Consider the following 24,887-nt stretch of genomic DNA (forward strand, 5'->3'; position numbering starts at 1 on the left):
ATTTTTACAGAAAGATTTCTGTTAGGAGATGACTTAGGTGTTAATACAGTGTTCCCAAGTACTTGGAAACTAGACCTGAAAATACTGAAATGTAGTCTTTGCAATAAGGACACTGTCCTCTGGCTGTCACTGTTGTGGTAAAATTTACTGTGCTTTAAATAAGAGATCCCTCAGCTCAGAAAGGTCTCAACCTTGAGGCAAAGCTATTTACAAAAACAAAGCTAACAGCATATTATTGTCTATGTTTTCAGTTTGTACATTTAAGATTTTCTTCCCACTTTATAAAGAATGTGTGTGAGAGGGTGACTGTATTTAAAGGACAAGACTTGTTATCTTACTATTGCAAAATATTTTTGAAAGGCAGTTTTTTCAGAATTGAGAAATAGAAGATGTTCTGTTGGCAATAGGATATTGATTCTACTTTAAAGTTTTAAGCATTAATGGTACAGTTTTGAAAATCTTTCTGTAATACCAGGTTGGTCTTCAATTTATCTGAGAGACATAGTTGATTTATTGTTGCTTATATAAGTTCTGCTATTTTCTCTCCCCCTGCCTTTTTTTTTTTCTCTATTTCAATATTTATTTTAAAGACTGTGTTGTCTGAGAATGTGTTTATTTACCAGCAATTAGAACTCCCTCAGGGTGGTTTTCTAAAGGCAGTGTGTCAGAGGCTCTTCTGCTCCTCTTGTTGCGATGGAGGAGGAAGTTGTGTTGTAACCACCAGAGAAATTCTAGTAAACCAGAGCTTGTTTTGATCTGCTTTTGAAAAATACAGGACTGAACTTCCACTGTTCTTTATTTCTTCCCTGATTTGGGAAGAAGGAAAGGAAGGGCAACTTCATATCCTTCTTACCATTTGTGATGTTACTGTGTTTCTGTGTTTCTTTAAAATAATTGCCACTTTATAAACATAATGTGGGTTGAGGCCTTGCCATAGGCTGTGTGTAAGGCAAACCATAATGTTACATGACAAGGTGAAGGAGTTCTTTTGTGGAACAGGAAAATTCTAGGCAGTAATAAAACCTGCCAAGGGTGTAAAGTACCTGAAGCACATAATGATGGATTACAGAGGTTCACAGCCAGTTCTCCTCTGGTGGTTTCCAAAGTTTACTCCAAACAAACAAACAAACAAACAAAGTTTTCCTTTTGTGTACTTGCTTCAAACTCAAGTGCTCATGCAGTGCAAAGAGACATCACTTCTCCTATGTAGTTATCCCTCACTTTTCATTTTTAGTTGCTGAGAAGTAGGATGTGTGACTGTGCTGATTCTTTTGAGGGGATCATAGGGGAAGGAAAAGGAGAGACAAGGGGAAATGAAAGTTTTAGCTGACAGGTTATGTTTTGGGACCCATGAATGGATGTAGGTAATGGTAGTGTTTCCTCACTTCCTGAAGCTGCATACAAGAACATGCAAAACCCTTGCTCCCAATGATAGTTCAGCCATTGGAATGGGATATTTTATTTCATTGACATTTTCTGGAGCTTTAAGGTGCTTGATCTCCAAATGATGCTATGTGTTGGAACCTCTGGTCACGTTGCTGGGAGTTTATAGGTCTTAAGAGGCTTCACAAGGCCCGTGTATCCATACTTTGAAATCCTCAAACTTGCTGTGCAGACTGAAAGCACGGGGCCTAATCCACATATGTATTCCATTGAAGGCATACAATAGCTCCACAAGTGAATGAATCCTGAATGAGCACTCCAATTCTCCTTCCTTCTCTATCTTTCCCAGTGTAACATCTAGCATCAAAGACCTATCACCTTCTGCCCTCCACCCATCACCCAAGGGAAGTCTCTCACGCCTATTCTTTCATCTGCACAAACCCACACAACCGATCCAGTGTTGCTACTCTGGAAGGCTGTAACCCCCTCTTTGCTGCTGCTCTTTGAGTCAGAAGGTGCAGGTCCCAGGCATGGTAGGGCACTGCAGGCTCTTTGGCCAAGGTGAGCCTGAAGCCACTGCTTCCAGGAGAAATACATAGCCGTGGAAAGCTCTCTGCCAAGGCTCCTTGCATTCTCCTGACCTCCAACTAACCCTTTCCCCTGGCTATTCTACTGTATAAGGCAAGCTTTAAGTAATTTTCTTTTCATATCCAGTTTGAAACTCCGGAATGTGATTAGTGGGAGTGCTGAACACTCCCAGCAGCAGCACATAACACAAGGAGTGCTGCTATAAAAGAGATGGTGCAGCATACAAAATGCTAAGTGCATTACAAAAAGAAAGCACTTTATTTCTCAAGCTGTACATCTGTAATTGGTATACACTTTTAAGTTTAATGTACCATTTGTAAAATGCTCCAGTGAGCGGAGCTTTAGCAGTGCCATTGTGAAAGCAAATCACTGGAGCCTTACCAAGAAGCCAAATGTCCGTACATCCCTACTGCTTTGGCCTCATAAATGAGGAAGATACATTGTATGGTGTTTCTGTGGTTCAGTTCATAAAAGTTTTGATGATGTTTGCAAAACAGACATAGTGATACTTGCCTACCTTGCAGTGCTTATAAGGCCAGGCTGCATTCAGGATTGGGAGCCTGTCTGCTGCCTTTAAAACAGAGCCTTGCATGAATGCAAATGTCCAGTATGTACTTCATGAAAGCCAAATTTGATGGAATTGTACTCTGAATTATTTGAATTAGCAGAACTTCTTGTAAAGCATGCTGAAAACCTGAGAACAGGTGGAAACTCTTCTTTAGTAACTTATGGCTAAGAATGACTTCATACAAATCTCAGCTGGTCAGCTTTGGCTTTTGAATTCCCATGTTGATATTCAGATAGGACACTTGAACCTGGAAAGTCAGAAAAGAGTGTCAGTTAAGCACCTGCTTTTAAACTGAAAATTGGATGTGCAAATAGAAAATGTTCGTTTCTGCAGCAGTTATGTACTATCCTATAAATCAAAGGGTGTAGCAATTAATTTAGATAAGAATTATCCTTCAGTTTAGCAATGAAATTCAGTTGTTTATGTGCATCTCTGGTAGTCCCCTTCCCTTTAAAGTTTGTGTAGATCCTCCTTTCAGGATATATTCCTAACCCAGAGTAATGCCCATTACCATGGCCAGTATTGTCAGCAAAGGTTTAAAACAGAGATGTTATCCCTCTGAAGCCAGGGTGGCTAGTCACATGCCTTTTGAAGTTATGTATTAAGCCCTAGATTTATCTTGACTAAGTGCTGTAATTTGAGAGTCTGTTTTGCTCAGCTCTCTTTATGGTCAATGAAGATAATTATCTCTAAAATAATTTAGATGTTTAGAAGGCCTGAGGTGCCTTTTGAAGCTGTGTATTTCCCTTTTACTGACTTTAGAGAGGGGATAGGCTGAGTAGTCTCTTAACATCCAGCATTTGGCAGAGATCCCTAAACAAGGTGAGATGAAACTGAGAGCTGGTGAACTCGAGTTTAAATCTTCAGGATTATAAATAGCATGTTCTAATTACCTAAGACAGACTATTTTATCTATGTAGTGACCATTTTGTTTCTTAACTATGTCAATGTGAATCAATGTATAGGGTTTTTTCCAAGATGAGAAAAAAAGACTGTTTTACTTCAAGTAGCTCTGTATGGATATTATGCTCACTCCTAAGGTGTTGATATTGGATCCTAGGAAAAATTTCTTTATGTAAAGTGTGGTCATGCATTGGACCAGACTACTTAGGGAAATGGTTGAGTCATGATCCCTGGAGGTATTTAAAAGTCGTGTAGATGTGGTGCTTAGGGATATGGTTTAGTGGGGGGCTTGATAGTGCAGGGTTATTATGGATACAATGATTGCTGAGCTGCACTTATGCCTAGCTCTGATCCCATCAGGAAGAGTCAAAGATTTTTCCTGGCCTTTGTTTCAACTCAGCCTTCATGCTTTGATAAAGCTCTTTATCCTTGCTTTTTCACCAGACAGTTTCCTACTTTGGCTACTCTTCCAGGGGTTCATGAGCCTTGCCTGTGCTCTTGGCCCATATCAATCTCAGCCCAGATTTCTGCATCAGCCCTGATTTGTGATGGTTGAGCATTTTGTTTCTTTTTTTTTCTTTTTGCATAGTTCTACTCAGCTGTCAACTCTGTTCTGTCTGTAGCTCTTGTTCTGTTCACCTCCTAATGGAGAACCATTTGAAGTGGACATTAAGTCTGAAATGTTCTTAATTGTGCTGGAACCAAGGTCCCACAAGATCTGTGGAACCAATGCTGAGGAATGGTGTCATTTCCCTTCATACACCACCAGGATGTCTCTCTGCTTCATGGACTTCCTGATGCCTGACGGAGAGAGACATTATTGGAACTCTGCTCTGTAGGTTTACACGTCTTTGATACCAGTCCAGAGCAGAATTATCCATAAGGTTAGTGAGATGTGAGGAAAGGAATACAGCAGACCTTTAAATATTCAAGAAAATTTCATTACTATGACTTTGTCTTTTTTTTTTCCTTTTTCATTCCCCCTCCCCCCCCTTTTTTTTTTTTCCAAATAAGAATTTTCTAAACCTTTCCCTCTTCTCACTTCAGATTCACCTCACATTTTCTAAGATACTTTTATCTTCATAAAAGCAGGCTGGAAGCATTCCACATTTTCTTCCTCAGCACTTGGGGCTTCAGCCAAATAATTTCCAATAATTTAAAATGAAAACTATTTAATGTGGGAAATAACATGTAAGGCAGAACAAACATCCATTTCTAGGTGCAGATCTCATTATCTCTCAGACCTATATTTTTAATTACTTACGTGAGCCATCTTCTTGACAGACATATTGAGAATAATTTAATTTATCCAATAAAATGAAGATTCAATATAATGGTTGGTGGGTTTTTTCTATCTTTATTCAACAGGGGATTTGGAGCAATGCAAAAATTCCTCAGATGCAGAATGCAGAAAGTAATTTGTGGCTCAGGTTATAAACCACCCAGATTTCTCATATTTTAAATGATTAAAATGGTTATGAATGTAAACAGGCTAGTACTGAGACATATAGCAATAGTGTTTTAGGTAATATAACATAGACTTTGCTCCCTGTCTGTAGTGTAGTTCTAAATATGTACACTTCTATTTTCAAGTGGAATTTTTCTATTTATTTTTAAACATTTAGTAGAAAGTACATATGTTAAATATCTTGAGTCATAATTTTAAAAACTATATCCAAAATGGATATGTACACAAGTATGTAAATATGCATGTGCTCCATACGACTGCTTATGTGTGGTTTCTTTACAAGTTGACTGCCAGATATGTATGTCTGTAATGTGAATGCTTGTGATTCAGAAAATTATTTAAACATATTTCTTTTTCAATAAATTTATTAAAATGCAGATATTAGCAGTACTATAACTTAATGTCTAGAATTCATAACTAATATACTGTATTAAAAATCTGAAATGGTGGGCATCCCTATTTTGAAAGTCTGTATTTCAAAAGGTTAAAAAAAAAAAAGAAAAGAAAAATAAAAATACTTTTACATGGACTTGATCCAACACCCAGACAAGGAAAGGAACTGACTCCCACTGACATCAGCTGGGAATTTAAAATCAGACTCCCAAGTATAGGTGAGCTTTTTTTAAATTTCTACTAGACAGATTGGAAGAATTAATGTGAAGTAGACAAGATTGTGCAGTCTTGTATTTACAGGAAATGACAAACTCAGTGGTTTAGAGCAGAGAGGCTTAATGGCTTTGATACGAGGGACCCAAGTTCCAAGCTCCTTGTTGCAGACCGGGTTCTTCTCTTGAAGCATCTGCAACTTGTGCTTTTCTGCTTGTTTTGGAAACAAGCTGGAAAACAAACTCCAAAGAAAAGACTGCTAAAATCATAGTAAATCTGGTTAATGTAATGTACAGCTTAGAGAAGCAGTGTTTAAAAAGGAATATTGTGGAAAAATTGCAAACAGACTTAAGTGTGACAAGTTGGCTTTCCTGCATTGTATGTAAATATCTATAGTAGAATTACACGGAAAAGGTGGTTTGGATGAAAGCTCTGGAAATAACCTCAGCTTCAAGAATTCCTGAGTGTTTAATTTTGCAGTGTTAATGTTGATTCCTTTTAGTTTATATGCCAAAATCTCTACAGTGTGTTGGCCATGGACTTTATTAAATAAAGACTGATATATCTATAAAGAAATCATTGAAGTATTTATCTCATTAATGGTGAATTTTGTCAAATGTAACACTAAAACATAAATTTGTTGTCTTTATTGCAGACATTATATAAAGATCATTAAAGATTATTCTGTGTTGTGAAAACCATGAGGGCTTTTCTCTCCGTTTCCAAACACAGCCTTCATCAAGTTCAGGAGAATGTTTTGCTCTCTTATATTTTGCAACAGTATTTTTAATTTCTTCCTATGTTCCAGTGTCTTTCCCCTCCAGTACGCCATTCATTTTCTCCCCTATATTCTGCCCTGATAATATCCTCAGCTTTTTGTTGTTTTCTCCACCATCCACTATTTTACTGTGGAGACTGGGGGAGGGAGCACTTTGGCTGTTTGACCCAGCACCCAGGTGCTGAGTGCCTGGTTCACCATTGCCTGTCATGGACCATGAACAGCATTAAAGGCCTGAACTTTTTTCTAGCAATTTGGTGATTTTTACCAAACTTATGGGAGCTTGCCATTTTTGAGGACAAAATTTGGTTTAAATTGGGTGGTGAATTTTAAAGTTACCTTTGGCAGATTGACCAAGATCCACAGAGAATAAAAATTGGCTAAAAACACAGCTCAAAATTCTTTACTCCCCATTAATCCAGAAAAAGACACTCTTGAAAGACTAGTTAATATGAAAGTATGTCCAGTTGTTCACTACTTAGGTATTTACCTTCTGACTTTTTTTAGGTTCAGCAGATAGATCGTGTAGTAGAAGTTGTGGAGGAAACTATCAAAGGTAAGCATCGCACTTGAACTAATTGCAGCTAGTTGGCAACATGTAAGCATTAGCAGAAGTGCTGCTGGTGTGTTCTTTTTCACCCTAACACTTGCTTTGTGCTCTAGTTGAATGTTTGGGCAGTGCTATACTTTGTCATGTATACTTTGTATAAGTGATAATTTCAGAGATGTTTTCTGTCAGGAGCTCTGTGGGCTGTTGGTTTCACAGGTAAATGATCAAGAGGAGACATCAAGAAATTGTTTCATCAGTGTAGGTTGGTGTACAGTATTGTATAAATCTCCTGCACTATTTTAGTTGAGTGTTACACTTCTACTTTCTTTTGTTTAGTTCTCTGGTATTTTCCTCTTTTCGGTGTTTTGGCTTACCTCCCTGAGCTCTTCTCAGCAGGACAGATAAATTATCTTCTGGTTTAATGTTCTTTTGTAACTCTGTTCCTTGTTCTCTCTGGCTTTGTGTGTGTACTCTTTGCAGCAAAGGAGGGTAAAAACCCAGTATTGTTTCTGTAGCCCGACCAGTAAACATTTGCTGTTAAATAAATATATTTGTCTGGGTCTTTCTGGGTTACCTAAGTTTGTCTCCATTACTTATCAGGCCATAAAAATTACTGTTCCATGAAGCTTTAAATTACAAGTTTTAGTTTAATTGGCTGTACTTTCAATATAAACAAGTGTCTAGTCCACAAGACATTGTGGAATATGATATTTTTTTTTTTAACTACAGCATGAAAGGTTTTTTTTAACTACAGCATGAAAGTTTAAAGCAGTTCAAATTTTTAAAAGGAAAAAAACTTTTATTACAGAAGTGTGTAGTGTGGTGTAAGGCTTCTAGAATTTGTGGTTTGAAGGCCTTAAGATTTCATGTTGCTTTGAATGCTTTCAGGAGTGAATCCTGTACTTTTATGTACTCCCAACCAAAATTTTTCCCAGATTGTCCTTAACTTATGGCATCTATTTTTGGGAGGTAGAAACTACTTTGCCATACAAACAAAGAAGAAATACGTTCAGTACATATTTTTTATTTAATAAGCCAAACTGTTTTCCCAGAAACGTCATGGTGTTCCTGACAATATGTTGGAAATGACGATGCTTCATGATTTTTACAAGAGTATTTTAGATCCCTATCTGCTTTTTCCCGAATTTTATTAGTTCTTAAGGGAGTAGGATGATAACTTGGGTCAGCATGCCCTCCCTTTACAAAAATGAGGTTTGTAATATTTAAACTGCCTCCAGATATTACTACTTTTCTGATAACATAATTACTCAGGTTGTGGTGACTGAATGTTAAAGAGTACAAATAATCTAGCAGCAGCTGTTAAAATGATGATTTTCACTGAATGGATTTTTAGATTGTGTTTTAAACATTGATATGATGCTGGAAAATAATGTTCATAGGAATGTTAGTGAACATTTAAACTTTAAAAGTGTGAATTTTTGGAAAGATATTTGTTCCTTTCTAGCTTACTAAAAGTGATTTGAATTAGAAGGAGAAAGTGAGCTGCTGAATTCCATACATAGTGCCAATTCCATCAGGAATTTCCCGAAAGGTAATGGAATGCAGGATTTCTGAAGTTTCATTGGAAAAAAATGAATGAAAACCAGCTCTCTGTTTTGAGAGAGACATTGACATACTGGAGTGAGTTAAACAGAGATGGTTAAGAGACTGAGTCTGGATCATTTCTCCTCATAGGAGAGCCTGGGAAGGCTCAGGGAGGGGGAATCACATCAAAGTCTGTAAATACCTGAAGAGAGGGTGCAAAGAGAAGTGAGACAGACTTGTTTCTGTGGTGCCCACAGAGAGGACCAGAGGCAACAGGCACAAAAAAGCACAGGAGGTTCCCTCTAAACACCAGGAAACACATTTTAACTTTGAGGATGACCAAGCACTGGCTCAGGTTACTGGGGGAGGTGGGTGGTAGAGACTCCATCCCTGGCTGTATTCAAGTACTGTGGACATGGTCCTAGGGAGCTGGCTCTCAGTGGCTCTCCTTGAGTGAGAGAGTTGGACAAAGTGGTCTCCAGAGGTCCTTTCCAACTGTAACCCATCTGTGACATAAAAATTGCAATTGGAAGGAGACTCAAGCTGGCAGAGATCATAGCATCGGATAATGGCTTACTTTGGTAAAAGCCAGCCATAAAAATAGGAGCTTTTACTTATATTTATTTAATTTACTTCAATAAGCTGCATTGTTTTATGTATTTTGGAATCATCTACCAATGGAGAAGAATGTGAAGGTCTTTTTCATTGTGTTTTATGAAGAGTCTAACTGTGAAATTCCATTATCCAAGTGAAGTAAAATACTGGAGATAACAGGACTGTTGATTAGAATATTTTATTATACAAAATAGATACATGGTAGAAGATTAATTTAATGTTAGATCAAATGAAATGTAACCCTTTGTTTTCATGAGTCTACATTTTGACAACAGCTTCTGAAGCTGCTAATGCTTTCAGGAGATTGAGATGGTGTGGCACAGGGGATTAAATATGAATTCTGAATTCAGAACCAGCTTACACCTGTGACTTTTAAGTTGGGTGTTTGTCATAGCTGTACGACACAATTGTTTTCACCTTTTTATTTAAAGAAAAGCTAAACATTGCATGGGTGGTATACTCTTGTAGTGTGGTTATGTATATATTGAAAACTTTAAAAATATTATATATTGAATGTTTAAAAAAAATTGAGTAAGTGGAACTTCATAGTGTCTGTGCTCTGTAGGACAGCTCTGTACGTTGGTCAGCCTAAGTTGTCTGGATTTTCTGTCCAAATTCCAAGGTGGAAACAGGTTACCCTGATGCTAGTTTTAAATCTAAAACTCTAGCTTACCCTGTCTTCCCATTTCTTAAGTGGTATCTTAGTTTCTTCTTGGATGCTTGAATTTTGTAGTACGCAGTTTACAAAAAGGGAAAGTTTGTAGAAAGAATTTTTTTCCTTTTTTTTTTTTTTCCTAATAGTCATCTTTTCAGTTTTTCATGAAAATGGCTTCCCTGTTGGATTTGGTTGAAAGCTTGCTGCAGTCCCAAAGAAAATTGATTTCTTGGAATTATTTAGAAGTCTTTGTATGAAATATGAAAGGGTTTCTTCTAGCTTTATTTCTCAGTCTTAAGGGCATTGTCAGGAAGATGTTTTCAGACCAATTCCATTCTGCTGGGTCAAGAGATGGTAGTTTCACGAAATATATCTTTGTGGTGGTCTTTACCACATATGTGTGAAGACAGTGTAATTGTTAGTTCCCAACTCTCCATTGAGATAATTCTGATAAACACTTTTTATGTCACTTTATCTTTTTATCCTGTTTCATCAGAAAATGGAAAAGAAGGATGTGCACATTTGTTGTTGCACTGACAGCTAAAAGAGAGAGAGACTTTTAAGAGGATTAGTGATTTCTCATTTTTATGCCATCCTAACTTTTATCATAAGTGTTGAATTGAATCTTTGAAAGTTCCTAATTAGCAGGTAAATTGTCACTTCCAGAAGTGATCTTCAATAGCAGTGCAGTATTTGTATGCAGGTCATGTCTAATTAATATTTATACTGTGTCCCAAGATGTATTTTAACTAGAGGCATCTTCACGTACTTTTCATATGATATGGTAATTTATAATCTGAAACCTCTATACTGCCTGTGAGGAACTAGACAAAATAATTCATTGACAGCCTCAGAACTGAGTTTCTCAAAGTGATGGCCACAACTGTGTAGCCAGTGTGTCTCTCCTTCTTCCTGATAAAACAGAATGGTTTAGTCATGCAGGATTCTGATTTCACAGTTCAGTAAACCTTACTTCATCTCCACATTCCCCAAATTTTAAGTCTGGATTACAGCAATTTTTACATTAGGGCAACATACCCACTCATGTGCTTAGTTTCCCAGTATGGTGTTACGATGACATAGAATGTTAGGAAAATATTGCTAAGGAGTTATAGTGTCTGTGAGCTAGGTGAAAACAGGCCTATAACTGATGTGTGTTGCATCACTTAGTAAAATTTTTGTATAGCATATAAAAGTTATTTGGGATGACCAGTTTCTATGGTATGCTCTAATAAGCTGACGATTTGTCTCTGGAACTGCAGAATGTCTTTATGGTGACTGCTCAAGTCAGCTTTTTATGAATCACTCTAAAATCTGTCTTTAAAAAAAGCCTCTGTGTGTATACAAGCTTGGCTATAAGCAGTTTACAGTCAGCAAGAGAATACATTTCTTCTGTATTTTAAAGGAGAAATGTTAACTGCTTAATGGAGAAATTATTCTTTTCTGGCTTTGATTTTGGGTCTTCAGAGATTGAGGTCTTTCCCCCTTCCTTTCTAGACATGCTCTCAAATCTCATGTTATTAAGGGTTTGTGGGGGTGGGAGGCGTGGGACCAGAGTATTTGTGTACAGTCTGCTTTTAGCTTAGGCCTTAGGGAGATGAGGGACATAGGTTGAATTGAGTTTAGTCCATATTGTGTCTGTCTAATGCTTTCACAAAACATAGTTTTACAATGGGTCATTAGACCTGATTATAAAAAACAACCATAGGAAATTACTTCAGGGTTGAGCCCTTTATACTTAACATAACCTTTCTCAGTTTGTCACGTTGACCTGTCTGATGAAGTTGTCCATCCATTCCCAGTTTAAACGTTGACCATTATTTGCTCAACTGTTAATTGTCCTCATGTGTTTAGCAGTTACGGATTCATGATAGTTGCAGTGTCTGTCTGTATGAAAAAGAGATCAAGGATACCAATATTATATATAGGCTAAAGTGTAGAATTTATACTGGATTGTCCACCTGAGTGTGTATGTATATGTATTTATCTGTACGTATGAATGCCAGAATGTTAAATAGTATTTGTATGTGCTGCTTGATTTCACTATAATCTGCTGGTTACAGTAGATAAAATTATCTCTTTTCAATTTCTGTGACTGTGGGAAGAGTAGCCTTGACTTAAGAAGTTGATGACAGGCCAAATGAAGAATAAAAATTGGAGGAGTCGGGAGTTCCTATTTGAGGAAAAGTATCATTTGGCTCCCAGTCAGGAAAGTGACTGTTTGTGCCAAAATGCAGCTTAAGGAGGGTCAGAGGGAGGGTAGTGGCCTCATCAAGTCTCTGTTTCTATCTCCTTTGAAAGGACATACAAAGGAGGGGTGAGGGGGGCAGTTTTGGCTGGGTTGTTTTATTTATTTCACTGTGTGGTGGGTTGACCTTGTCTGGCTGCCAGACCCCCACCCAGCTGCTTTCTTGTTCCCACTCCTCACGAGGGCAGTGGAGAAAATAAGATGGGATAACTCTTGGGTCATGATAAGGACAGGAAGATCACTTACCAGTTACCATCATGAGGAAAACAGACTCGACTTGGGGAAAATTAATTTAATTTATTGCCAATTAAAAATAGAATAGAATGGTGAGAAACTATAGCTACCTTCCCCCACCCCTCTTCTTCCCATGCTCAGCTTCAGTCTCTCATCCCAGACCCAGACTCCTCCATCTCCTCCCCCGAGTGGTGCAGAGAGATGGGGAGTGGAGGCTGTGGTCAGCCCAGTACAGCCCCTCTGCGCTGATTCTGCTTCTCCACACTGTCCTGCTCCAGCCTGGGGCATTCCTGTGGGCTCTGGGGATCCAAGAACTGCTCCAGCGCGGGTCTTCTGCAGGGGTGCAGTCCTTCAGGAGCAGGCTGCTCCGGTGTGGGTCCCTGCCGGCTTCGTGCACTTACTGCCAGGAGCCCTGCTCCGGGCTCCTGCTCCTCGCTTCTGCTCCGGGCTCCTGCTCCTCGCTCCTGCTCCTGCTCCGGGCTCCTGCTCCTTGCTCCTGCCCCACGCTCCGCCGCAGGCTGCGGGCGATGATCGACTTCGCTCTGCCCTTCTCCAGCGCCTGCAGGGGAATCCAGTGGAGCACCCGCAGCACCTCCTCCTTCTTCTCTTTCTCCTCCTCCTCGCTTGCTGCTCACAGGGCTTTCCCTCATGCTTCTTTCCTCGCTGCCAGGCAGTGTTTTTCCCTTTCTTGCACCTGTGACAGCTGTGGAGCTCCACGGTGCCCTGTGGCTGGGCTTTGGGAGCCAGCTGGAGCTGGCTGTGTCTGGCCCTTGGCAGCCCCCTCCACACACCCCGGGAGAGTACCATGTCCCTAATGCGATTTCTAGGGGGTAGAATTGCCTTTTAAACTGAGATTGTGGAAAAGTAAGGGCACTAACTGGAAAAACTGTGTTCGAGGCAGGTTGGATAAGGCCTTGAGCAACCTGATCTAGTGGGAGATGTGCCCATGGCACAGGGGGTGGGACCAGATGGTCTTTAAGGTCCTTTCCAACCCCTTAACTAAGAATTCTATGATTCTATGAACTCATGCCAGGGAGTTCAGTTAAGTTTAAAAGACTTAAGAAAGTTGGATGGGATTGAAATGATGTTTTCAGTGGGAATACACAGAGCTACAGTGAGTCAGTAACTTGGGGCCATGACTATGATTAAAGGATTCACCCGTCACTCATTTGTATGTATCAATCACTGAGGTTAATGGCATAATGTGGTACATGCCACCTGCCTCTGTTCTGTGTGCCTTGAATTGGAAATTTTGGAGATACTCCTATTTAAACAAAATTACAATTTTTTTGTTGTCATCAAAGCATTATGGGTAGAAAGAGTGTCATTACTCAAACAAGTAGCTTTTCTTCCCCCTTCTGTTATTTAAGAACTACTTTAACAAGTATTGGCTTATAAAAGACCTGGCTGGAAGGTGTCCCACTGTATGGTTTTTAAACAAAGGTTTTTTCATGTGGCCAGATGCTTTAGTGAGAACACCATGTTGCATTTTGATTGCCCCTTTCTGACTGCTTACTAAAAGTGTGATGTACTGAAGGGTACTGATGAGTTCCAAATAGTAATACCATGATCTGTGCCATTATCAGTTCAGAGAGGTCAGCTTTGTAGACTGTAAATGAAATAAAAATGTAGAGCATGATGAGGAATATACAGTAATTGTGGAGAAACTGTTTCTGCAAAGGCATATTTTAATTGCTTTTGTAAAACATCAATAATGATGTGGCTCAACCTTAAAATCGTCCCTGCTGGGGCAAGAAATTTTTGTTACTATCAACTGGTTTTTGCTCTTACAATAAAGTTTATTGCTGTTTTTTCTGTGTCTGTTCAAATGCTTTTGGGCATGCAGAGACTATTAAGTACATGAGATGATCCAGGAGTTTAGATAGGTTTAGTAATTATTTTTCTCATTGTAGTTATTTCACTGATTTAATTTATAAATCTGATGGAACTGACTATCCTTATTATGACTGCCACTGTTATGACTTCGTTTTGTAAGTAGCTCACACAAGCTCACAGAAGCTGAATGGGAGATAAATAGTGCCACAGAAGAAGAAAACAAGCATTTGGGGGAAACAGACTGAAAATCTCAGTAGCACAACTGTGATTGCTCATTGTTAAATGAGCCTGTAATGTGCACGGAAAAGATACCTTTTCTTCCAATCCCCTATGTGCTCTTTTCCACACTTTGAATCCCTATTCTTCTGTCCCATTCACATTGGTTAGACTCATGGATTAGCTCTGTTAGAGAATGCTCGTGGCTGGTAAATGTAAAGAGTGCATCCTGGTTTTGGATACAGTGAGAAGTTCAGCTCAGTGTTTCACTCTAAGGCTAAATTTGTTCTGTTCATCCTGCACACCCCAAAACATTAGGCAAGTTACTTGTGCTGCTGCAGCTGGCTCTGACAATCCTGCTTTCAGCACTTCCCTTCCTCATACTGCAGCCTGTTTTATCTGATTTAAAATGTCTTTCCCTTGGAAGTTTCTCTCCTGGATCTCCTGAGGTTTTAAGCAGAATCTTTGATCCTAATCAAATGCATTTCTTCACAGAGAGGTGAGGACAGAGGGTCAGAGGAGCTCTTCCTGTAGTCGATTCTTAGTATTGTCCTTCTGAGCTGTGGAATTGTGCTGGCATTTTGAGCTCACAGGAGATTTAAGGTTCAGGCACTTTTTCAGAAAGACAATAACATTGCATGATCTCAGAATAAGTAGGATGGAGCTAGTGAATCCTAAAAAAAAAAAGCAGTAGTGCCTTAATAGGACATTTCAAGTGCTTTTTCTGTGATAGAGGAAAATACTGTGGATGTGTCAAAAATGTTCCTGAATACTTATATCCTTAATTTAACTTGGTGAAATTTTTACATGGACAGTAATTCATTGTTAATAGTTATCTCTTTTTCTGTATGGCTTCTTGTACGGTATGGTTTTAGTGCTTACAGATATTGTTATGATTGAGTCATACACTGGAGACATGCCAAGAATAAAGAGGTATTGCATGTTTAATGGAGAAAAAGTAGTGTATTAATTTTAGCACTATGGGACACCTGTGGACCTTTTCTACTAAATATCTTGTTTTTGAAATTACATTAAGTGAATTTTAAAAAGCTCCTGTCTTCACCGGTGTGACACTCACATTCCAGAGTCTTCCAAAACAGTATTATTGTTGGATGCTAATTCCTAGTGCAACACTTAGTAGTTGTCTGTATTTTAAGCTAGTTACAAATGTGCTGTATGCTTGGTAATTCCTGCACATTTCTATGAAGCTTTTTGATTTGGTATAGAGTGGAAAGCAGTCTTTTTATGAAAGAGTTTTGAATGCAGAAACTGGATCAAACATAACATCGGCTATTGGCATCCTAATGGGACTGGATGCCTGGCCCAAGGTGTGCTGCAGTGAAACACAAGGAAAGATCAGTAACTCTGACACCATTAGTCTGAGTTAATCCCTGTTCCTGGCTATACCAGATGAAGGAGTTTGACTGTTACAGAACATTCCCATCTTCACTGATCTAGAACGGGAATAATTTTTATTAGTTGCTTGGTCAGGAGCAGGGCATATACCTTTCAGTTAGGTTTGGCTTTTCTTTGCTCCCTGAATTTACTTGAGACAGGAAATGCCACTGACGACATTCAGGGATGCCAATGTGCTGCTGGCTCGCTGGGGTTGGTTTGGATGGGATCATCCACACAGCAGAGTCCTAAACCAATTAGTGTCCTTGTTTTTGCACTTGTGTGTGTCTGACAGCATGTGATTGCTCTGGGGAGCTTGGGAATTCCTTTGAAATCAGTCATGTCTGCTGTGGGACAGCATGTTTGTGCTGCAGGGCAGGGAGAAAATATGGGAGAGGAGCTTATGGTCTGCTCTTGCTTGATGTTTCTTTCAGTCTTTATTACTGCTTTTGGTTCTTCTTTACACTTCTTCCTTTAATTTTTCTTTGAAGAAATGTGTTACTTTGTTTTCCCTTCATACGCTTTTACCTTAATTTCCTTAGCTACACTGTTCCTACGTGCTATTTTTTCCAGTGCTAACCTTGAGGAAAGGAAACTCTCTATTCATTAAGAGCCAAACAGTGGTGGAAGGAAACGTGTGCAAGAGTGCACAAAATAGTGCTTAAGCCTCTTCCTTAAAGATTCTGGAGAAAATCAGGTTGGTGAGAGACATCTAAGAAGTTCAGCACAGTGCAGTGGCTGCTGTGCTCTGAGGAAAAAAGTGTCTTTCAGGAAATGGTGAATAACCTCTAAGCATAGTGATGTAACTGGGAAAGGGAAAGAGTGTGTAACAGAACAAGCAGAAAACAATAGAAATTATTGCTGCCAAGGCTGGGGTTTCCTGCATCTTTGAGGATTTTCTGTAAAATTGTGGTTTTGAGCTGCTTGAGATATCTGCACTGAACTTGGAAGCTAATAGCTAAGGAATCTGTGTCTGGCTGGGAGTTGTGTTTCAGAGTCACACTGTATAGCTCCAGTGGGGAGTGCAGGGATGGGGAGGGACCCTCAGTGGGTGTCCTCTTCCATCTTTCAAGCAGATATAATTTCCCAGCAGTTCTTGAGGAGTGCCAGCCTATGGACAGAGTGAAGCTGACAATTTTTTTAAACATAATATAGATCTACTAGTATCTGATATGGTGCTGATGGCCAGGTAAAGTTTACTAAAATTTACTAAGCCAGGATACTCTTCCTCCTGACTTATACTTGTAATAAACTAGGAAGGTACCAGTACAATTTGAATCTGTTTGCTCTAATATCATTAGCATGCTTCTGTGGTTCTAGGTCGCAGGGATATGATGGTGAGCCTGAGGTTCGCAGGACTTTTAATGCTATAATCTTATGACAGAGAAATTCCATTACCCGTTCATATATTTGTATTTCAAGATAGGGCCTTCCTCATCAATCCTGAAGCACATATGTTTATGATTAGAGGTATATGTACATGCCATTAAAACTGTGCTACTTCTTTGTGTCCTTTTTAACAAGTGAAAATAAATGCCTTGAAAATATTTTCACTTTGCATGCTGAATGATCAAACTAGACACATTTAAATGCCCTTTTTTAGACTAACAATAGGATTTAATATCCTGATTAATTCATTCAAACCTCATCCTTCTTGCAGATAGTGCCAAGTAATGTGAATTGCATCTACTCACTTCTATGTAAAGATGAGTTTAATATTAAACAGTTCTGAAAACTAGAGAGCTCTGATTCATTTTAAATGGTTCCTAGCTTGATTTTATTTGCATTTGCTGTGAATGATTCTTGTCTACAAGTGTCCTTGCTGGACTTGGTTAGTACTTCTGTTATGTTGTAATCTGTATTAATTATCTTCTAATTAGTGAAAAACTGCTCTGACACATGACCTAAACCACTAATTAATTTTTTCAGGTTTGATTTTGTTTTTTATTAATAAAATTTTATCTGCTGGTAGACTGTGTTGAAGAGGAAAAGTTATTTTTATAGCAGTTAATAGGCATAGATAGTTTAGGCTTTCCTATCTAACCTGACTAGATCTGTTTGTCTTTAAGCTGTATTTCAAAGCTTGCATTGTAGAGTGAGCCCTCAAAAAGGAGTGGTGTTTGTTTGATATTTGAGATGGAGCACTCATCATTATGGTAATAGACTTGTGATTAACTCAGTTTTCAAAAATGTTGTACAAAACTTTAAAAAAAAAGAGGAAAGAAAACAAACATGAAAAGAAAGACTCCTTTTAAGTTTGGGACACCTGCTTTGCTTAGGTAAGTTATGCAACCTGTAAAGTCAGAGGGAAGGTAACTTAATCAGATAAAATGCTTTAGAAGTAAAGCTTAATTGCAGTGTTTTGTCCCATTCTAAGCTTTGAAAGGAGGTCATGAATGAAATTTAAAATTACTATTTTTTCTGTTAAACTTGATGTTGGTCTGTGTTTAATAGTGCTGGTTAGACAATCTAAAAAAAAAGGTTATTTAGCCTTTTCCTAGTTGAAGATGGCAAAATACTTATTTTTAAGCTTTCTTGAAATAAGTATGAGGATAAAAAGATTTACAGCATGTGAAAAAGTATGATTCAGTGTTTATCAAGTTATGTTTTATTAATAGTAACAATTCTGTAAACAGATGTTTTAGTGCTTACTTAAATGAAACAAAATAGTCCTTGTATGGAGTAGGGGAAAAAGGATTTAAGGTCACAAATACTGTAATTGAGGGGGTTTTCTTCTTAGGAAAAATAATTAAATGTGCCTTCCACAAAAGTCACAGTAGCTGGATGTGCATGTGCTGCTTGCCTTCTGGAAGCATTAAACTCTCTGCTAAAAATCATCTCCCACTGGAGGCATTTTTTCAGCCTCTGGTGTCTGGACTGGAAAGTACAGGGATATTCTTATTCTTGAGTACCCCACAGGTCTTACAAGCCTCATATTAATTCAAACTTCAGTGTCATTCAGGAGGAATATGGGAACTGTATTTTATGTGAGAATAAGGTGCCACATTTGATTGCCAGGCCATAGATTTCCTGAGCTCAGGCTCAGGGTTGGGGTGGGTGTTAACATTCAGTGGCTCATGTGAAAGATGGTCACAGAGCTGGGGTTTTTTTCCTGAATAAAGGAAGTCTCTGATGATAGAAGCAGCTCAGTCTTACTCTCCCTATAAATTATATTCTATCTGTAGAATGGCCTCATCTTGTGGAGTGTTTTTGAGGGTGGTTGCCTTTTTGAGTAATGATCTCAGTGTGAGAAAGGGAGAGCATGAGCTAAATGCCTGTTAGCAGTAACTCACATGGCTTCTCCTTGTGAGGATTCTGCACACTAAGGTATTACTTGGGGAGCGGGGGCAGGTTGGTTTTGTGGTTTGTTGTTTTCATCTTGTTTTTTAAACTTAAGAACGGTGGTTTGACCCCAATTCGAAGTGTGTTAATTTTGAATTTTGGGTAACTTGTTAAACCTGATTGTTTTAAGACTACAGTGAATCATTCCACTGTATTTTCAGCCATAAATCCAAATACACCTTTAATATGGCAATGTAGCTGAATATTTAAAAAATGAATAAACTGGTTTATTCCAAATAAACCACAGTATTAAGAAATAAAAAATGAATGTTTTCTGTTTCTGGTTTAAGGCACTCACTTTTGTTATACAAGTAAATGAAATGGTGCCATGCTTGCAGCTCTTCAATGAAGCATTAGATTAGAAAATAACTGATGGTATTGTGAGACAGGGATATTGCTGTTATTCTCAGGAAAAGGTAGAAGTGAGTAATTTAGCAAATGCTAGTAGCACAATCACCATATTACTAAATTCACCACAGGATATAATGAAATTTTTGTCAAATACAACTGCAGAAGTAATGCCTTTTGTTTCCTGTTGACATTATGATGTCTTCTATCAGTATTAACCATTATGTCTCCTATTGGTACTAACTTTATGCTATCAGGTCAGTCTTGCTCACTTGTTCATTAGATCACATTTTTGATTTAGACTTTTAATGTATCTTTAAAAAACTTGAGGAAGATGTTATTCTGGAAGTAGTTGGGTTTTTTCCAGGCCGTTGTTACCATATCAAGGAAATTAATTAAGAGCGTGAATGCCACATTATTCAAAAATTAATTTATGACTCCTCAAAACAAGCAGTGAAGAAAGGCTTTGACTGATGAAGGAATTAATTTAAATTCTTATTAAAGTAAATAGCTGTTGGTAACATAAGTTAGAGGCTTTGATGTAACACAGTTTTTAATTGATTTGCAGTGGTCATAGGCTTTCCTGTGCTGGATGTACCTCAACTTGTACTTTATAGTTTCATGCATTCCTCTCACCCCCCCCCCCTCCTATTTCAGGGGAAATATTTGGTGTATTGAAGCTGTAGGGTTTACTGTCAGGGAGTTTTCCAAGTTCAACAGACATGTGCTTTCTTTTCCTCCCAGTTGGAGTTGTTGTCTTCCAACTCTGTTCAGTCATCTACCATTAGCTTTTACTTGCTGTCTCTCACCTGCCTGTTCTAGGCTTTGTGGAGTAAATGGTACAATTCTTACACTCATGACTTGGGAACACTTTAGACTACCTTATGCAATAATACACACAATTGTTTTGATTCTCCATTGTTCTTGCTTCAAAATATCAGCAAACCCTGTCATTTGTACTCTTTAAATATAGGACTTGTCGTGGCATGACTGATGTTGCAGGCAGTTGGTGAAATTATTTGTATTTTGCTCCCTGAATATTAATGGCTTCAGGAAGGTAGTTGTGAGGCAGTTTTCTGACCTGCAGTTGTCCTGGTATGGGAGGAATACGTGCAAATCTTGGTAGTCAGCTTAGCCATGGACATGTGAGGATATGCTTCACAGCACTTCCAGACTTACACAGTTGGGTAACTTTGAAATGTGTTGGTTTTCCATATAATAAGCTAAAAAAGTATTTAGTTGCTTATTACCTCCTAATTTAGGTTTGAATTAAATTTTTTTGGAAGAATCATTTGATCCTGCCATGCAACTCATTTAAGTATTATTGCTATGTTGCTATCTGCTAGAGAATCTGAAAATGAGACTGCTTAGATAATTTTAATCATATAAAACAGAAAATGTAAGTGTGAAAAGATAATTGGATGAAATAATTTGCTCATTTTAAGATGATTTATTTTACCTGTCAGTGTCTCTTTATAAATGCTCCAGATGGTAGAAATATATTATTACATCTCATTCTCATTTTCAGTCTTTGAAATATAAACATTACTTTTGAAGAAGAGCAAATCAAAACAACTATGATGAGACTTGTTCTTTGTAATGTGACTGCATTTTTGTTGTTTAATTTGAAGGTCATTCTGTGAGGCTGCTGGGTCAGAAAAAGGATAATGGAAAACGTCTGGGGGGAGCACGACTGGATTTGCCAAAGATTAGGAAGAATCCACTGATAGAAATAATTTCCATCAATACAGGGTAAGAATCTTCCAAACTTACAAAACATTCAGTACTGCACAAGAATTCCTTTTATCTCTTTCTGCAAGCCTCAGGTGCTACTCCTAAGCTACACAGAAGGAGGCAGGATGACCATCCAATTTAAGATGTTAAATTACATTCATTTTGGAAAATAAATCCCTGCTTATTTGGTTAAGAAAAGAAAAGAGCATTTATAAGGTTTTTTTTTCCCTCTGTGGTTTTTTTATTTCTAAGATGGTAGCTCCAGAATAGTTTTAGTAACTCATTATTATCTGTAAACACTGTTAACATCTGTCTGATGTGATTGTCAGTCCAGATTTGTTAATGGATAAATTAGATATAGTTACTTCTGTCTTGCTCCTCTAAGCTGTGTGTAAAGAGTCATCATGTATGTATTTCATTCTTTTATTCATTTGTACATGCTACTCTCTCCTGTCAATCAACTCTGGATGCCCATTTCCCCATAAAACTACAAGCATTTTTCTGTTCTGTACTTGTACTTTGAGGAATTCTATTTTCATCTTCCTTCCCTTGCTGCTTTCCTTTTATCAATGCCAGTTGGTATCCTTCCATTTTGTCAATTTATTAAAAAAAAAAAAAAAAAGAAACAAAGCAGCAACAACAAAAATCACACAAGTCCTCTTCTGATTTTCCCATCTTCTCCAACTTGTGTAGTAATTTCCCTGGTTGTTGAATTTAAAATGCATTGCTCTGGGCATCCAGATAGATGTGAACTTACTGCCTAGAATGAAAAAAAAAAAAAAAAAAGTATCTCAGGTCTGAGTTTAGATTAGCACATTCATAAACATTTCATAGAGGAGTTTTGATACTGTCTTCTTCTTCCTTCCTTGTCTTTTAGTAATGTGGCCTTCATAATTGCTGTGGAACCTGGTGTGCCGTTTAGGTCAGAATATCAGCTCAAGGTTTAGTGTGGTTACTTTTTCTTCCTCTGACTTTTGGTAAATATATGGGTGACATTTTGTCATATTGCTGAATCATAATACCTTTTTAAACTGCATTTTTGTTCATGGATTGGTTTTGAAGTCTGGATATAAGCTCTTCTGTATAGTTACTTTAAGTGTTCTAAATTTCTTACCTTATTTTCTTTCCAGTGAACATCTTGTTTTTGCTGATCAAAATCCCCTTCATGATTAAAACCATTTTTTTACATTTGCTGTGTCTGACTTTCAGATGGTAAAAATTTTCCTTTTCCATTAATATTTATCACGGTGTAATGTTATGATATCATTCTGGTTGTGAATGTTGTCAAGGTTGTAAGCTAATTGAGCTATGGTCTTGTTCATGTCTTTTGATGGATAGTAATGAATTTAAGATAGGAAAATTAGAAATACTATTATTTCAAATATCAGATTATTACTAGTTTAATTACAGAGATTAATACAAGGGTACTGTAGGGTATGTACACTTAGCATTAGGTGACTGATGAGGATAGCAACCATCTGAAACTTTTTTTTTAATATATTTTGAAAAGATGTATTTTTTTACTGTCTGAAAAAACAAATTGATCAAGCTGCAGACCGTTAACATCTCCTAAGAAGTTACTCTCAGAAACCCTTTCCTTTAGAACCTGATAGTTTGCAAACAAAAATTACATTGCGTAGTAGTTCTTCCTGTTCTCAGGTCAATTAAATACCTACTTTCCACCGTAAGACAATATAAAAAAATACTGGAAACCACAAAAAGCTTATCTGTTTCATGGAGAAGAAAGGCAAATATGAATTGATAATGCCAAAGCATTCTTAAAGTCTCAAACAAACAAGTTAGTTGTATAAGGCACCTAAATTAACTACTATCTCAATCTATCTTATATTGCCTGCTTTCCTCTCCTGAAATACAGATGCCTTAGGGTTTTCCTGTCCTTCTCTTCCCCTTCCCCTTTCCCAGCTGCCCCAGCTGTGTATCGTAGACTTTCTTGTGTGTTGGTCTGGGTTTGAAAAACAAAACATAGCTTTAAAAGGTAGCAGTACGCAGCAGTTTCTGAAAATATAAAAATGTAATGAATGAAGAACAAGACACAGACTGTATTAGTCACTGTGATTTGACTGTGCTAATTTTATCAGCTTTGCATTAGTAATCTGGTTATGTAAATTGTAGGACCAACACCACATTGGACCTGAGTTTTCTCTGTGTAGAGACTCGAGGAAACTTTAAAGACTGCTTTTTGGTACAGTGATCCTTATTAAGAGGTGAGGTTGGATCAGACTAGGTAATCTTAAAATAGTGAAAAATACTTTGTTAAAAAGAGTGGTTTCCTCTTTTGAAATATTTTTGTCTGATACTGTTAAATGGTAGCACTTGGGAGCAGCATGAGCAGGGCTTCGCTGTGAGGGAGGCCAAGATGGGACGTGAGGGTGCCACCAGCACAGGCAGGGCTCACTCTAGCAGGACACCTGGTGCCATGGAGCCTGAGCAGTGTGACAAAGCTGGGGGCTGGTAGTAGGAACCATGAGCAGTCCCAGATGTGGAAAATTCCATAAACACAGAATATGCTGCATTGGAAGGGACCCACAAGGATCATAGAGTCTAAGTCTTCACCCTGCACAGGGCAGCCCTAAGAGTCACACCATGTGCCTGGGTGATGGAATGATCAGCCACAGCCTGAGTCTGAAGAGTACACATAACCTAGGTCTGAGGAGGTGAGTGCAGGACTGGAGGCAGGCATGGTACTTAAACTCAAGCCAGGTCTGGGGACAGAAGCCTGAGCTGCACTGGGTCGCCTGGTGCAGAATGGGCTGTGGAGGCAGCAGCTGAGGCTGGGCAGGTCAGCAAGGGCCTGGGGGTGCCCACGGGGCTGTGACAGGTGGTGCTGAATTACCATTTCCAGCTGGGGTTTTAATGAAACCTTGGCCTCTTCTCTAATTCTGTGAGGGAAGAAAGGGCTTATTGGAGCATGCATATTCCCTCCTCCCAAAGCACTGGAGTCTTCAATGGCTCAGGTTAACCCCTTTTATTCTCCAGTAGGATGAATTCCTTTATGTACATGGACATCTGCCAGCTGGAACTATTCTTCTGAGGGTTCAGAAGGACCACTTAATTTTTTGGAGTCTCTAGAAGTGCTGATTGTTCAGACATCTCTCATCTGTGTCTTTGTTTCTTAACTCAAGATGGTGTCAAATTTGGTAATTTTGACTTGAGATTTCTTTTATTGATTCCTTCTTCTCTCAGAAGTGGAGGAAATAAAATTTCCTGACCCAAAGATTTCTGTCCTTGTATAGTAGCTGTGAACTTTTTCTGTACTTGTCCAAGCACAAATGCATGCCTACATATGCACATTTCCCTCTGTGTTTGTATTGCCCAGACTGCTGCTGTACATGAGTGTCCTCAGCTGTTTGCATAAATCATATCTGTCCTATCAAGGGACAGACATATTGTCCACTACACTGTGCAGTCTGTAATGATTATAATTAAAAATAAATCAAAACAAAATCCCACTAGTATGGAGTATGTGTGAAGATCAGGTACTACTTCTGTCAGTTGTGAGCCAGCTCAGAGGTTTTACACAGTGACATGTTTATCCCTAAAAAGGTGTTGCTCTGCCTTTGCAGAGACCTGTGTCTTTTTCTGTGTTCGGCACTTTTAAAATTTAGTTCTTTTTTTAAAGTAGTGGACAGTTTTTTCCTACTGGTAATTTTGATTGTCCTGAGGGTTGTTGTTTTCTCATTGAGAAATCCAACCTATTTGCTTAACTTACCATGGCAGTTGGTGGTTTCTGTCAACAGACTGTGACTCTAGAGAAAAGCTCCCATCCCAGGAGTGACATGTTTCAGAGTTTCCAACTATGTTTGCAGAGACTAATGGTGAGTTACCGGAATGGAAGCGCAGGAGATTTACCAGAC

The 24,887-nt window shown here is 38.3% G+C and overlaps 1 protein-coding gene across 1 annotated transcript in view; it reads left to right on the plus strand.

The window, feature by feature from the left end:
• Positions 1-24,887, plus strand: part of CDKAL1 (CDK5 regulatory subunit associated protein 1 like 1) — a 380,700-nt gene that overhangs the window by 120,682 nt on the left and 235,131 nt on the right. The window contains exons 7-8 of the mRNA XM_041475400.1: positions 6,802-6,850; positions 20,910-21,030. Coding sequence (XP_041331334.1) covers positions 6,802-6,850; positions 20,910-21,030 — 170 coding nt within the window. The remainder of the gene's footprint in view (positions 1-6,801; positions 6,851-20,909; positions 21,031-24,887) is intronic.

Source organism: Pyrgilauda ruficollis, unplaced genomic scaffold, assembly GCF_017590135.1.
Source record: "Pyrgilauda ruficollis isolate IOZ18807 unplaced genomic scaffold, ASM1759013v1 scaffold35, whole genome shotgun sequence".
NCBI classification, from domain to species: Eukaryota; Metazoa; Chordata; class Aves; order Passeriformes; family Passeridae; genus Pyrgilauda; species Pyrgilauda ruficollis.